General features: G+C 42.4%; 1 protein-coding gene across 2 annotated transcripts in view; it reads left to right on the top strand.

Annotated features, from left to right (window-relative positions):
- ABCB11 (ATP binding cassette subfamily B member 11) overlaps positions 1-12,510 on the top strand; it is a 121,813-nt gene that overhangs the window by 78,793 nt on the left and 30,510 nt on the right. For both annotated transcript variants that reach the window (XM_072981759.2, XM_020789443.3), the window contains 6 exons: positions 126-251; positions 2,248-2,451; positions 4,425-4,595; positions 5,563-5,764; positions 6,993-7,056; positions 10,504-10,639. In XM_072981759.2, coding sequence (XP_072837860.2) covers positions 126-251; positions 2,248-2,451; positions 4,425-4,595; positions 5,563-5,764; positions 6,993-7,056; positions 10,504-10,639 — 903 coding nt within the window. The remainder of the gene's footprint in view (positions 1-125; positions 252-2,247; positions 2,452-4,424; positions 4,596-5,562; positions 5,765-6,992; positions 7,057-10,503; positions 10,640-12,510) is intronic.

Raw genomic sequence — 12,510 nt, forward strand, 5'->3', positions numbered from 1 at the left:
GGAGTTGATCCCTTTGCTGTAGCACACAGCTGTTTCCAGATATTGCTCAGAGCACCAATGCTAACCTTTTTCCAAATACAGAATGGCATCCCTTTTTTACCTGTGTCTCTTTTTTTCATTTCCAGATTCTAGACAAGCTAAGTATGGTGATCAAATCAGGGGAAACGACAGCTTTTGTTGGCCCTAGTGGAGCCGGGAAGAGTACCACAATACAGCTGATCCAGCGATTCTACGACCCCAGTGAAGGGATGGTGAGAGCTTTCCTTCAACCTCTTCCTTAGGAAGTCGTCATGTTTATCGTAAGCTAAAGGATCTTGTGCCCTCTGTCCTCTTTTGGTCCTTGAGTGGGTGTGCCAAGGAACATGCAATATTTATATGGGGGATGTGTAGGACTCCCTTTATAAGTAAAGGCTAGAAATAGGAGGCGTGGCCATGGAGCAAACTGGAGGAGCTCAATACTGACCCCGTCCATTCACAGTTGTGTCTGCAGGGAGACAGATCATGGCTCTTTAAATATATGGTGTCTGTCTGTCTGTCTGTCTGTCTGTCTGTCTGTCTGTCTGTCTCTCTCTCTCTCTCTCTCTCTATCTATCTCTCTCTCTCTCTCTCTCTCTCTATCTCTCTCTATCTATCTATCTCTCTCTCTCTCTTTCTTTCTCTCTCTCTCTCTCTCTCTCTCTCTCTATCTATCTATCTGTCTGTCTGTCTGTCTGTCTAATATATATATACAGTATCTGTAGTACAACATAGGTTGTTCAAAGGAAATGGTCCTGCATCTAGCAAAAGGAGCTGAGGAAGCATTGTTTCAGTACAACAGTGAACTGATTTCCCGCTTTGTCTGACATAAGCCGATTTTGAGATATTTGTCACTGTGGACGTTCTGCATTAGTGGTGGAAGATGACCATGCCTCCCCCATGAAGTCCACCGATGAAGTGCTGGGTGGAACGTTTCCAGCTGTGGGAACCTGGCTTTGCTCACCTGGGCCACATGTGGACAAAAGGCATCCATTAAAAATACTATCATTCTCTTTGTGTTTTTCTTGCCCTCTCCTATTGAAGGCTGGACATCTTCATTATGACTTTGGACACAGCAGCTCTAAAGAATGATGTTCTGCTGCCTCCAAACCAAGTCCCCCCCCCCCCCAGGTTCTTCAGCCAATGGGTTCTTCCTTTCATTGCTGCATGTATTTTCCCGTTCGTTTTACCCTAAATATCAACAGCCACAAACTGCACTTTCAGTTTCTGCATTTTAGGTGTTTTATCATTTCTTGATCTTCATTATCCTCTTTTAATACTTCTGCATTGGTCAATCCAATAATTTTTTTTACATCTTGTGAAAAATCCATGCTTCAAATGCTTCTGCTTTTTAAAAATAGTATTCTGTGTTAAAAAACCTTATGATTTCATGCTATATAGTAGAATTGAGAAAACATATCACCATATAGCATACATCCTCAAAGCCTTTGTTGTTTTGTGCATTATATTCTTCCTCTTTAGGAAGATTGTCTAAGGCTATTCTATTCTATAAGAAGTGTATTCTGACTTCTTTTGCATGGTTTCATTCTAGCAGAAATATTCCAAATGATTCCTAATAGAGTAGCTTTTTCTTAACATATGTAGGATTTGGGTAAGAAATTGTCATACTATGTATTAAAGACACCTAAAGTGTGCTTCTTTGGTGATTTCTGTGTCTCCAAAGTCGTACAAATATGTGGACCAGAATACAAAGAATTGTGACCATTGATCCATGGGTCCAAAGGGGCTTTAATTAGATGTGTTTTTCTCAGAATCACAGCCTTGTAACAGACTGCTTTTGAAACCAAAGAGAAACTATGACAGGCTAGAGCAAGCTGCTTGTGTCTTTGTAAAAACTGCAGCAGGTCCCATGTTTCTCGAACAGGGCCCTGTTGTGGAAATGTGGAACCTAACCCTTAGCAGGCACAGCACTCTGTGTGATCTCTGATTTGCAGTTGCATGAGCCAGAGGTTGTCCTGTTAAGAGCCACGGGGTTCGTAAAAGTAGCGAACATCCACTTGTGTGAATGTCAGCAGAAAGACAACCATGTGGGTGATGGACTGTAAAGATGAAAAGGATTGTCTGTATGAGAGATGCATGCCACTGAATGCACTGACATGTTCTCATTTCTCTGAGAAGCCTACTCCCCAACGAAAAGGCCTTCGTCCTATACAAAATAAGACTGAAGTGGAGAATTGTTTGTGACAATGGTTTCCACCTCTGTTTGCATAGATTACTCTGGATGGGCATGATCTTCGTTCCCTCAATATCCAGTGGCTGCGTTCCTTGATTGGCATTGTTGAGCAAGAGCCAGTCCTCTTCTCCACCACCATCGCAGAGAACATTCGCTATGGACGGGAAGATGCAACTATGGAAGACATTATCCGAGCAGCCCAGCAAGCCAACGCCTACAACTTTATCATGGATCTGCCTCAGGTAAGGTGAACGTCAGTTCATAGAAAGGCAAAAATACTACTTTGTGTGTGTATGTGTGTGTTTATTTTGTGATTGTATACAACAAGTACAAAAAGATGTGATCACAAGTATAAAGAAAGAACACAAACACCAATCAAATATAATGGGGGAAAGCAGGACAAATCCTTACATGCCCCCTAGGCAGAGTTTTCACACAGTATGGAGTAATGCAGGAAATACTAAAGTCATATCTAGTCAGAACCTAAAAAGATGTCTCCTCCCCTCCCTAGGGGGAAAAAAACCTCTCCTCATTAGCTTGATTGGATGTGCAGTCAGGATCCCTTATTTACATACAGGATAAACAAATAGCAGTCCAATAAATGAATCTTGTTTGTTGGCACCTAATTGCCAAAATGAATTCTACTGGTGCTTAATGCTTGCATAAGTGAAATCATGAACTGACGCTATTCAATGAGGCATTGGTTGCATTCCTAGCTGTGTGCCCATCACACCAGCGCATGACTGGCACCTTGTTAATTGGTTACAGTTCCCCCTTGCAACTTACATGGTGCCAATAGGCACTTTATGGAAGTAAACAGTATAAGAGGAAAATTATGACATGACACTATACCTTCCCCAGGCTTGTCATAACTTGAGACCTACCAAATGTCAAGAGACAGAGGTCAAGCCCTGGATATAGTTCTGATTTCTACCATAAATGCTAGTGACTTGAATTGGCTTTAGGTTTCCTTAGGGAAAAGGAAAAGAAGAGCACACGGACACGAATGGATCTCAAAGGATCAAAGAGATTCCAGGCTTGCTACTCTGACATTTCCATCTTTGTGATGTGTTAATCAGGCAAAAAGGAACAAATGAGGAATTTAAGCTAGCTTGATAGCCTGAGAGGACACCTTCACGACTCAAAGGATTCTACCAATAATAACTACAGTATGATCCAGAAATATATCTGCACAATGCAAACGCATCAGAATTTTCAGAGGGTTTCCCAGCTTCAACTACTCTGCCTAGGAAACTTTGGCTTACTAAGGAAGGATGTCAGCTGCAGGGTTTGGCCTGTGGGTCTCCTCAGAAAGAAGAGCTTTCCTTGAAGGGACCATCTACTCCCCAGGAGTCTCTTTCTTCCAATAAGTCTCACTCCTGCAGTCTGGCATTTTACCTGGCAATATTCAGCCTGGCCTGCCTCTTCATTTGGCTTGTCCTCACTATAGCACTCCTCTGTTGGGGATTCCTCGCCCTCGCCTTTGAACGGATCTTTTTCACTACTGTACAGCCCAACGTTTCCTTTGCAAAGTTGTTGAAGATGGGAGACCCTGTGAAAATTCTGATCCAGGTGTATTGTGCAGCTATAAATCTGGATTATAGCTATTACTGGTAGAATTTTTCTCACCTAGAAGAGACTGCAAAATTACATTGCAGTCTCTACACTGCCTGATTACTATGCACACCACTGGACACAATAATCGACAAAATAGGTACAAGATACCTGCTTCTTTTCAGGCAAATTGAAACATGAGGGTGCTATGCATCATCCGTGCTACTTTTAATTTTATTTGGAACATATTGAGGGGAGCTGGCTACATCTCCATGACAGATCATGCACCTGGATTCTGTAACCATAGAGAAGTGTACAGATTCATGTTTTTGGACTGCAGCTCCCAGAATCCCCTAGATAGCTCAGCTGCCTGGAGAGTGCTGGGTAAGGTAGTAACCATGCACATACACAAATCTGCACACTCCTACCACTAAGATTCAACATCTCGCAGCTCAACCAAAGACTGCTTCCTCTGTAGCATATGGTGTAACTCCTGTTGTTGATAGCTCTGTGGTTTAGATTGGGAGTTCGATTCCTCATTGGGCCTCCTTGACAAGGGCTGGACTTGATGATCCATAGGGCCCCTTCCAGCTCTGCAGTTCTAAGATGGTGATGGAAACTACCTGTTCCTACTTGATTATTTCTCCTTTTTCCCCCCCAGCAATTTGACACCATGGTTGGAGAAGGGGGCAGCCAAATGAGTGGAGGCCAAAAGCAACGGATTGCTATTGCTCGGGCCTTAGTCCGAAACCCCAAAATCTTGCTGCTGGACATGGCTACATCAGCCCTGGACAATGAAAGTGAAGCTATAGTGCAAGAGGCACTTCATAAGGTTTGCAAGACTATTCACATTATTTCCATATGGTGGAACTGGCGAGAGGAAGCTCTTCCCCTACAAATCTCTGAACCCCAACCTTTGTTAACTACAGGAGTTTGTGTCCTTTCTAGCTTTCTTCCAGTAAAGCTCCAGGATATACCACCATGAGGGTGGCACATGGCATAGTGGGCTTCTTTTCTCTTCAACCCTTTATTGACATAGCACTGTGAACACGGCACTTTACAAAGAAGAAGTAAGACAGTCTAAAATGGACACAGAAGAACAACAGAGGAAGTGGGGAGGGAATGTATGCGTGGTCAGCTTTCACATGTGATTTAGAAGTATTTCCATTTGGTTATAATAAGAGTGAGGTATATTAGGTTTCAGTAAGGTCCAATGATTTGAGGATCAAAGAATTGTAACTGTTACAGTATATATAGAGGGGACCACAGTTCCAGGAATGTTCAGGAGAAGATGAGCAGAGATGACCTGAATCCTATTGGTGTCCATGCAAGCATCTTGCTAGAACATGTCCTTGTTGAACAGCTGGGCATGTGATCAGGCATGCAACCAAGACATGTTCTGACAACTTGTCAATTAGCCATAATTAGTAGCAAGAAATTAGTTGAACATTATGTGCTCATCAATAGGATTCTGACTAATTAAAAAAAGGGTGATTAGGAAAACAGTATGAGTGGGCGTCATAATATTTGAAACATGCAACCTGAGGCAGTATCAGGAATTCAAGCATTCTGGATATACACATGTTTACTAAGCCAATTTATCTTAGTTGCAGAATTATCGTAATGCAAGCCAACCAATACATCAGGCTCACGATAATTAACAGAACCCTTCTCTAGAGAGAAGCCCATCACTGAGGATTCATTGCCTATAAAAACGAAAGTGCAGATAGAGCAAACCTGCACAATTTCATTCATCCTGTTTGCTTCTCTGATAATGTTTTTCCCCCCGATTGCTTTAGGCTCGCCTGGGGCGCACTGCGATCTCCATTGCTCACCGCTTGTCCACTGTCAAAACGGCTGATGTCATCATTGGTTTTGAGCATGGGAGAGCAGTGGAGAGGGGGCAGCATGAGGAGCTGATGGAGCGCAAAGGGGTTTATTTCACCCTGGTGACTTTACAGAGCCAAGGAGACAAGGCACTCTCTGAACCAGCCAGCCAAAGCAAGTGCCCTATCTTTCATTTTTACGAAATACACAGATTTGCTAGCTGAACATATCAAATTTTTATTTAATGGTGCTTCTTTGTTCCATGATGACATAGGCTGCAGTCCCATGCATAAGGAACAGAGAAATGTGCCTTATTAGCAGGTCAGATTATTGGCTGTTTAGCCCAGCATTGACCATCCCATTGGCAACAGCACTGTCTTGGGCAAAAGAAGGTTTTTCTCACCATTGGTTGCCTGATCCTTCCGCCTAGAGATGCCAAAGGGCTGATGTGGGACATCATCAGTGCAAAGCAGACGTTCTATCACTCAGCTTCAAGGATGCTTTGTTAGGGACATCCAGCCAGAGATTTCAAGGGTCTGTTTGATGACCGTTTGTGATTTCAGTAGAATAGATGGGACAGGATGAACCTGATAAGACTGTATGCCTCTTAGCGCTTTTCTAAAGCACATCTGAAATTTTGGACAGGTGACAAACTGATTCTCAGGGATGCCTCTGTATCAATAAGGCATCATCATGGCCAGTCCCCATGGGGTGGGAGACAAAGCACCTTCAATTACGGCATCTAAAGTTGCCTGTCTTTTATCACATCAGAATAAACAAGGTGTCAACAATACCGTTTTCTGTTGGATCTTCCCCTCATTCAGAATGTACCCTGATAACTTACTTTAAGTAGTACATCTAGATGAGTGGTTGTAGTTTTAGTGTTCACCCTGACTTCTGAGCTATGTGTTTGTGGAGATATTTTGTTAGGGGAGTGCTCCAGTAGGCACAAATACAGTACACACACCCTGTACCAATCTGGAATGGCTGCGATGGTTTCTGTTCTTAGCAAGGCATCCATTGCTGCCAAGGTTGCAAGGGCAACTGTGTGTGGCTTCTCGTTACTGTACTTCCTCTTCCTGTCTGTAGCCCACGGATACTCATCTAGGGGCAGTCAGCGCTCTGGTGAGGCATGGGATCATGGGTGGGGCATGGGGAGATACCTAGGGCCCTTAGAAACTAATCTAGACAATGTGGAGGAAGATTGGTGCTGCAAAATTATTAAACAAGAACTGCAATGTTCTTGGAAACAAAGCTTAAGCCAATCTCCATACTTCAGTCTTGTCATAGACAGATTTGCTTTGTGCAGTATTAACACTTAAAACAAACAACACCTGATAATGACTAAGAGATGGTGGGATTTTCTTGTTGTCTAATGTGCTCTTTTGGCTAAACTTTACAGCACCCGAGCCAAGACTTGAGCAGGTGCAGGCCTTCGGCAGGGGAAGCTATCGAGCCAGCTTGAGGTAAGACAGGTCTCTGTGCCTAAAAACAGGGAAGACTGCTTAAGAATGCAAGGATATAAACAATGATTTTTCCCTGCAAAGGAAATTCTACTCTTACAAAAACTGCATAATGCTTTTCTGTGAACAATTGGTGTTACTTTTGAGTAAGGCAGACATGAAAATCATAGGGAAATTGGGCCACAACCTATTGACACTGGTGTCTAGGAGGGAGAATAGCACTCGTGTATCTCCCACAAAGAATTGTGTGGCTTTGTCCCTATGTTTTACAAGTGCAGAATCAAGACACCAGTGGAGAAAACACTGACTACAAGGAAACCTTATCCATATTTCATGCATTATCTGACAATACTCGATATAGACAATACCAGAGCAGTGTTTCACTAAGTCAGGCGGTATACAAATTTCATTAAAAAAAACGGTGTGTAGAGTTGAACTAACATTTCTCATAGGACTTTCCTTGTGCAAAAGCAGGCCACTTTGCAGAATTTTATGCTCCTATTCTTCTGCTTTTTAAACATTGTTGTACTTTATTTCACTGTGGAGAAAAACAAATTCCAGCCCAAAATGATGTCCAGGAACAAGACATCATCCAAGGTGCTGCGGCGAATGTAAAACAGGGGCTAGACTGCCAATGCTCCTGTGGCAAGCCCACCCCACAACACAAACCCCCTCAGGAAAAAGGGTAAAGATGTGCCCTACATCACCGTCCAAGAAACCGCTGAAAAGCATCCCTTCTGCCTAGAGACATGTGGGTGGAGAATTTTGCAGTGCCTTCCGCGCACGGCTGTAGTCGAAGCCCCTTGAAGCCAATTCTTGCTTTCTCTGCAGCCGTGTGACTTGGTCCAAGCTAGCTGAAGATATTTTGCTGACTACAGGAAAGAACAGTTTAGCATGTCTTCCATGTCCTGCATGCATAAGTGAGCTGGACTGACCCTTGAAGACCCTGTCAGTGCTTTCAATGGGATGGGGTTCACCGCTGCACCTGAATGCACCAGGCTGGGTTTGGAAGGCAGCACAAGTTTTGCGACCTACGCCGGTGATTCTCAAACTGGGGTCCCCAGATGTTCTTGGACTGCAACTCCCAGAAATCCTGGCCGGCAGAGCGAGTAGTGAAGGCTTCTGGGTATTGCAGTCCAGGAACATCTGGGGACCTCAGTTTGAGAACCAATAGCATGCACAACAGTGTCCTTTAGCAGAGAAGAAACAAACGGGGAATTCAGAAGGGACAACCAGGAGGTTGCCACTGCTGCCCAACTCCCCTCCATCGCTCGCTGTCTGAGGCAATTGCCTCCCTGTGCTTACTGGGACACATGACACTGGAGTGGCAGGTGCTGATCACAAGGTCAGGCAGAACCAGGCCAAGGGACTGGATCAGCAACCAGCCTCAGTTTATGAACTCAATTTTCTTCAGATTTATTTCAGTGACCGCAGCAAAACCTATTTGTCATGAAATGTTCCCATAAATATGATATATATTCTTTACTGAGAGCGGCATACAGCAATGGGTTGTAATAAGGGCTTCTTAGGGTTAGATTCTGTTTATTGAGAACCATCTCGCAGTTGAGAATTGGCATTCTCCAGGGGAGGCATGCCTCTCTCACGAATCTGCTTGATGTCATCTCTTAAATATAGCTCATCAGGACAGCTCCAGTGAGGAGCTATAACCCAGTTACGCTCACTGAAGGCTTTGGGAGGGATTGTTATTATGAACACACACGTCCTTTCAAGAGGAACAACATCTAAATTGTTGTCATTTCTGCTTTGTCCTGGAAGCATACTTTTTAGAACCATTCTAAAAAGAAAGAAAGAAAGAAAGAAATTATTATTATTATTATTTATTTAATTTATATCCCGCCTATCTAGTCGTGGTGGACTACTCTAGGCGGCCAACAACAGAGATAAAATACAATAACATAAAACAGCATAATTACAACAACAATTAAAAATAGGGAAACAATAAAGGAGAGAAGAAAATCAAAAGAAGGAAGGAAGGAAGGAAGGAAGGAAGGAAGGAAGGAAGGAAGGAAGGAAGGAAGGAAGGAAGGAAGGAAGGAAGGAAGGAAGGAAGGAAGGAAGGAAGGAAGGAAGGAAGGAAGGAAGGAAGGAAGGAAGGAAGGAAGGAAGGAAGGAAGGAAGGAAGGAAGAAAGAAAGAAAGAAAGAAAGAAAGAAAGAAAGAGACAGACACAGACAGACAGACAGACAGACAGACAGACAGACAGACAAGAAATCCATGGGTATATTTGTACACACAGTCATGTTGCATGTTGCAAAAAGGTCTGGGTTTTTTAGCTAGACTGTCTAGACATGAAAACAACTCTTTTGTGCCTTCAACTTGCAAGCTGGAGGAAGGGAGAAGATGTGCAGGGATCTTTGTAAGAGCAGTACAGTCAGATATTTCACTGACACCCTGAACCTGGTAGCTTGATACAGACCCAATTCATACATTGTTTTTCCATTAACATATGAATTTCACAGCTCATGCACATCCTGATTTCATGTTAATGATGCAAGTCAAACAATTGAACAGCATTAGGAAATTTGGGCTACAGTCCTAAGCATACTTATTTGTATATAGTCGAATTCCACTGAATTTACGAAAACGTATTCCAGATAAAACATATATGGGCTGTGCTAACTGTAGTCTTGGCCAGAGGAGATTCATGGACCAAGTGGGGGATATATCCTACCCTTAAAAAAAAAATTTAAGGGGCATGAGTCATGAACCACCTCTTGGGGGTGGGCTTCTGTTCAGAATGGCAGCCATTCCATTTCATTCTCAACGTCACCAGGTTTTCCATTTTTAATTCAACAGCCCACAGCATTCTGTTGGCCTGCTTGGTCTGCTTTTGTTTGTTTCCTTCCCCATCTTTGCTCCCCCTCCCTTTGTAAAGATGTTTAGTACCTCTGCAAGCTATGGAGCTTCAGTTCTGATTAGAGATTGGGGGTATTCGTACTCGTATACGAATATCCCTGCACAGGTGGCGTTAACGAGGGTCCGGTCCCATGGGGCCAGACGATACACTCTCCGATCTGCCGCGGATGCGGACAGTGTGATTCTACCAATGGCTCCACAGCACGCAATCCGGTCGCCACTCCTGGCAGGAAGCGGGAGGATAAGCCTCACTGCAAGGTTGAAGAGTGGCAGATATGAATACTTCCATCCCTAGGGCTGATAACTGTGGACGCCTCCCTTTTGTGCATAGGTGGTCTCATCTGTCTATACATAACATGGGTACTCATACCCGAGTATCAAAAATAGAGGGAATCATTACTATTGCATGTACTGAGAGAATGACTGATACTGCATGTACAATATTTTCATAGAAGTAACAACTACCACCACAGTGAAACTTTATACCATTTTATCCTATAGAATCTCATCTGATGATACAGATTCTTGAAACTGATCTTAAAGAGGAAAGCTTTTCTCCTTCTTTTTTTCGTAGGGCTTCTCTTCGACAACGTTCCAGATCTCAGTTATCAAGTATAGTTCCAGACAATCCAATCTTAATTTCAGGAAACCATTCAGAACATATCAACAACGCAACTCAGTATGATGAAGACGGACAGTCCCTTAAAAAGGTTGGTAATAGGAATTATCAGTGTAAAGACAAACGTCTTTTCCTTTTTCTGGACCTGGTGTGTCTATTTTCTGTAAAAATGAAATGCTGGAAGTGAAGCCTTTCCTTCAGGTTTGTACTATGCAGCTTAAACAGAAGAATATTAATTTGCAGATGAAAGAATGTATGGCATATCTAAAATAAACATTTGTGAGGAAGGGTTTCTTAGCACACTGTATTAGGGGACAAGTCATAAGCGTGGGTGTTATGAGAAGCATCGACATCCAACAAGTGGGTGGGAGTGTGCATTATTTCCCCTGTGCTGTCCAGGTTTCAGATATACACACAGTTCATAGTCTCAAAAAAAATTATGGTTGAAGCTACGCACCCCAAAGCAAAGAAATTCAGTCCACAGAACAATCACTGTCATTTAAGGCATACACATTGAAGGAACCTTCATGAATACAACCTTTTTAAAATCTGAGCTTTCACCCCAAGTAAACACTCTAGTATAATTCTACTTGCCATTCCATTTGCTATAGTATTCACCACTAGTAGTGTAAAAGAGTTTAAATGAAATGCAGGCTTTGGTATTATCAACATCTACAAATGAAACTTTTGTAGCACAGACATATCTGCAGGTACATAATCTCAACTACTCCCTGTCACGTACCCCCAGTGACCCCTGTGTGTCTTGCCTCTCACACAAGTTCATCTTTGGATACGAGTTGTTCTTTACTCCTTTTTCACTACCACCAGAGGATATTATCCTCACTATATTAATTATGAGTCTCACACTCTTGCTGCCAAATAAAACAAGATTTATTTAAGGATAAATAAGTGAATCACAGAAGGAAAATCATGGATGTTCTGTTATCATCTTTGAATACTTTATTACGATCAACTGATCAGATGTGTTCTATTATCATTCATTCAGTAAATGTGGATTTGATTTCATATAAGCTTGCTTGTACTCATTTACTTTAATCAAGATCTCACTACTTTCTGACTGTCAATGTACTTCTAATTCCTTTTAATTCTTTAATATTCTCTAAATAACCAACTGTCCAATATCTAGTCTAAACACTTCACAGTCTCCTCCCTAACCAACTCTCTGCCTCTCTGGCACTCCCCATTTTCTTGACCCTGCCCCTCCTGTCCTATCATAGGCTCCTGCACTGGAGCTCTAAAATGACTGACAGGAGTGACATGTGGGCTGTCTGCCACAGTCCCCAACAATTGATCCATATTTGAGGAAGGAAATCTCATTGTGTTTAATGGGGTTAGTAATGGGTAAATAAAGTTTTTTCATTTTCTTCTTCAGGAATCCAAGTGGCATGTTTACATAGAGTGGTACAAAAGGGATACATTAATAGACTTCTTTCAAGTAGGAAGGGTTGGTCTGCAGTCTAAATTTCTTTGCTTTTGTTGTATAGCTTCAAATATAACCTTTTTTGCTTTAAACCAAAGGTTTTTCTTCCCTCTGTGATAATTTCCCTGCTATTTGACATGTAGAAACTCATAGCCATGAATGTTGGAAAAAGAAAGCTTGTGTCTGGTTAAAAACTTACAATAAAGATTTTTTTAAAAAAAATAATACTGTATAAACAACACAACAGTAGAGTCATCGTTGGCTATGTTGCCACTTTCCTACGTAGTGGAAAATTGCATTGCAACCAACTTTTAGTTGTTAAACTTCAAACCCACTGTAGAATGCAAATTATTTTCCCACAGCTAGTTTAAGACTACTAACTCTCTAAAGAAGCCACTCCTCACAGAACAGAGAGGGAGTTGTTTAAGACAGGTTTTGCATACAGCTGTCGATGTACTGCTCAGAGTTTTCTCCTGGGAAACACATACTAGGAGCAGATCCACCAGCGCCTAGCACTACTT

This window comes from Pogona vitticeps, chromosome 1 (assembly GCF_051106095.1).
Source record: "Pogona vitticeps strain Pit_001003342236 chromosome 1, PviZW2.1, whole genome shotgun sequence".
NCBI lineage: Eukaryota > Metazoa > Chordata > Lepidosauria > Squamata > Agamidae > Pogona > Pogona vitticeps.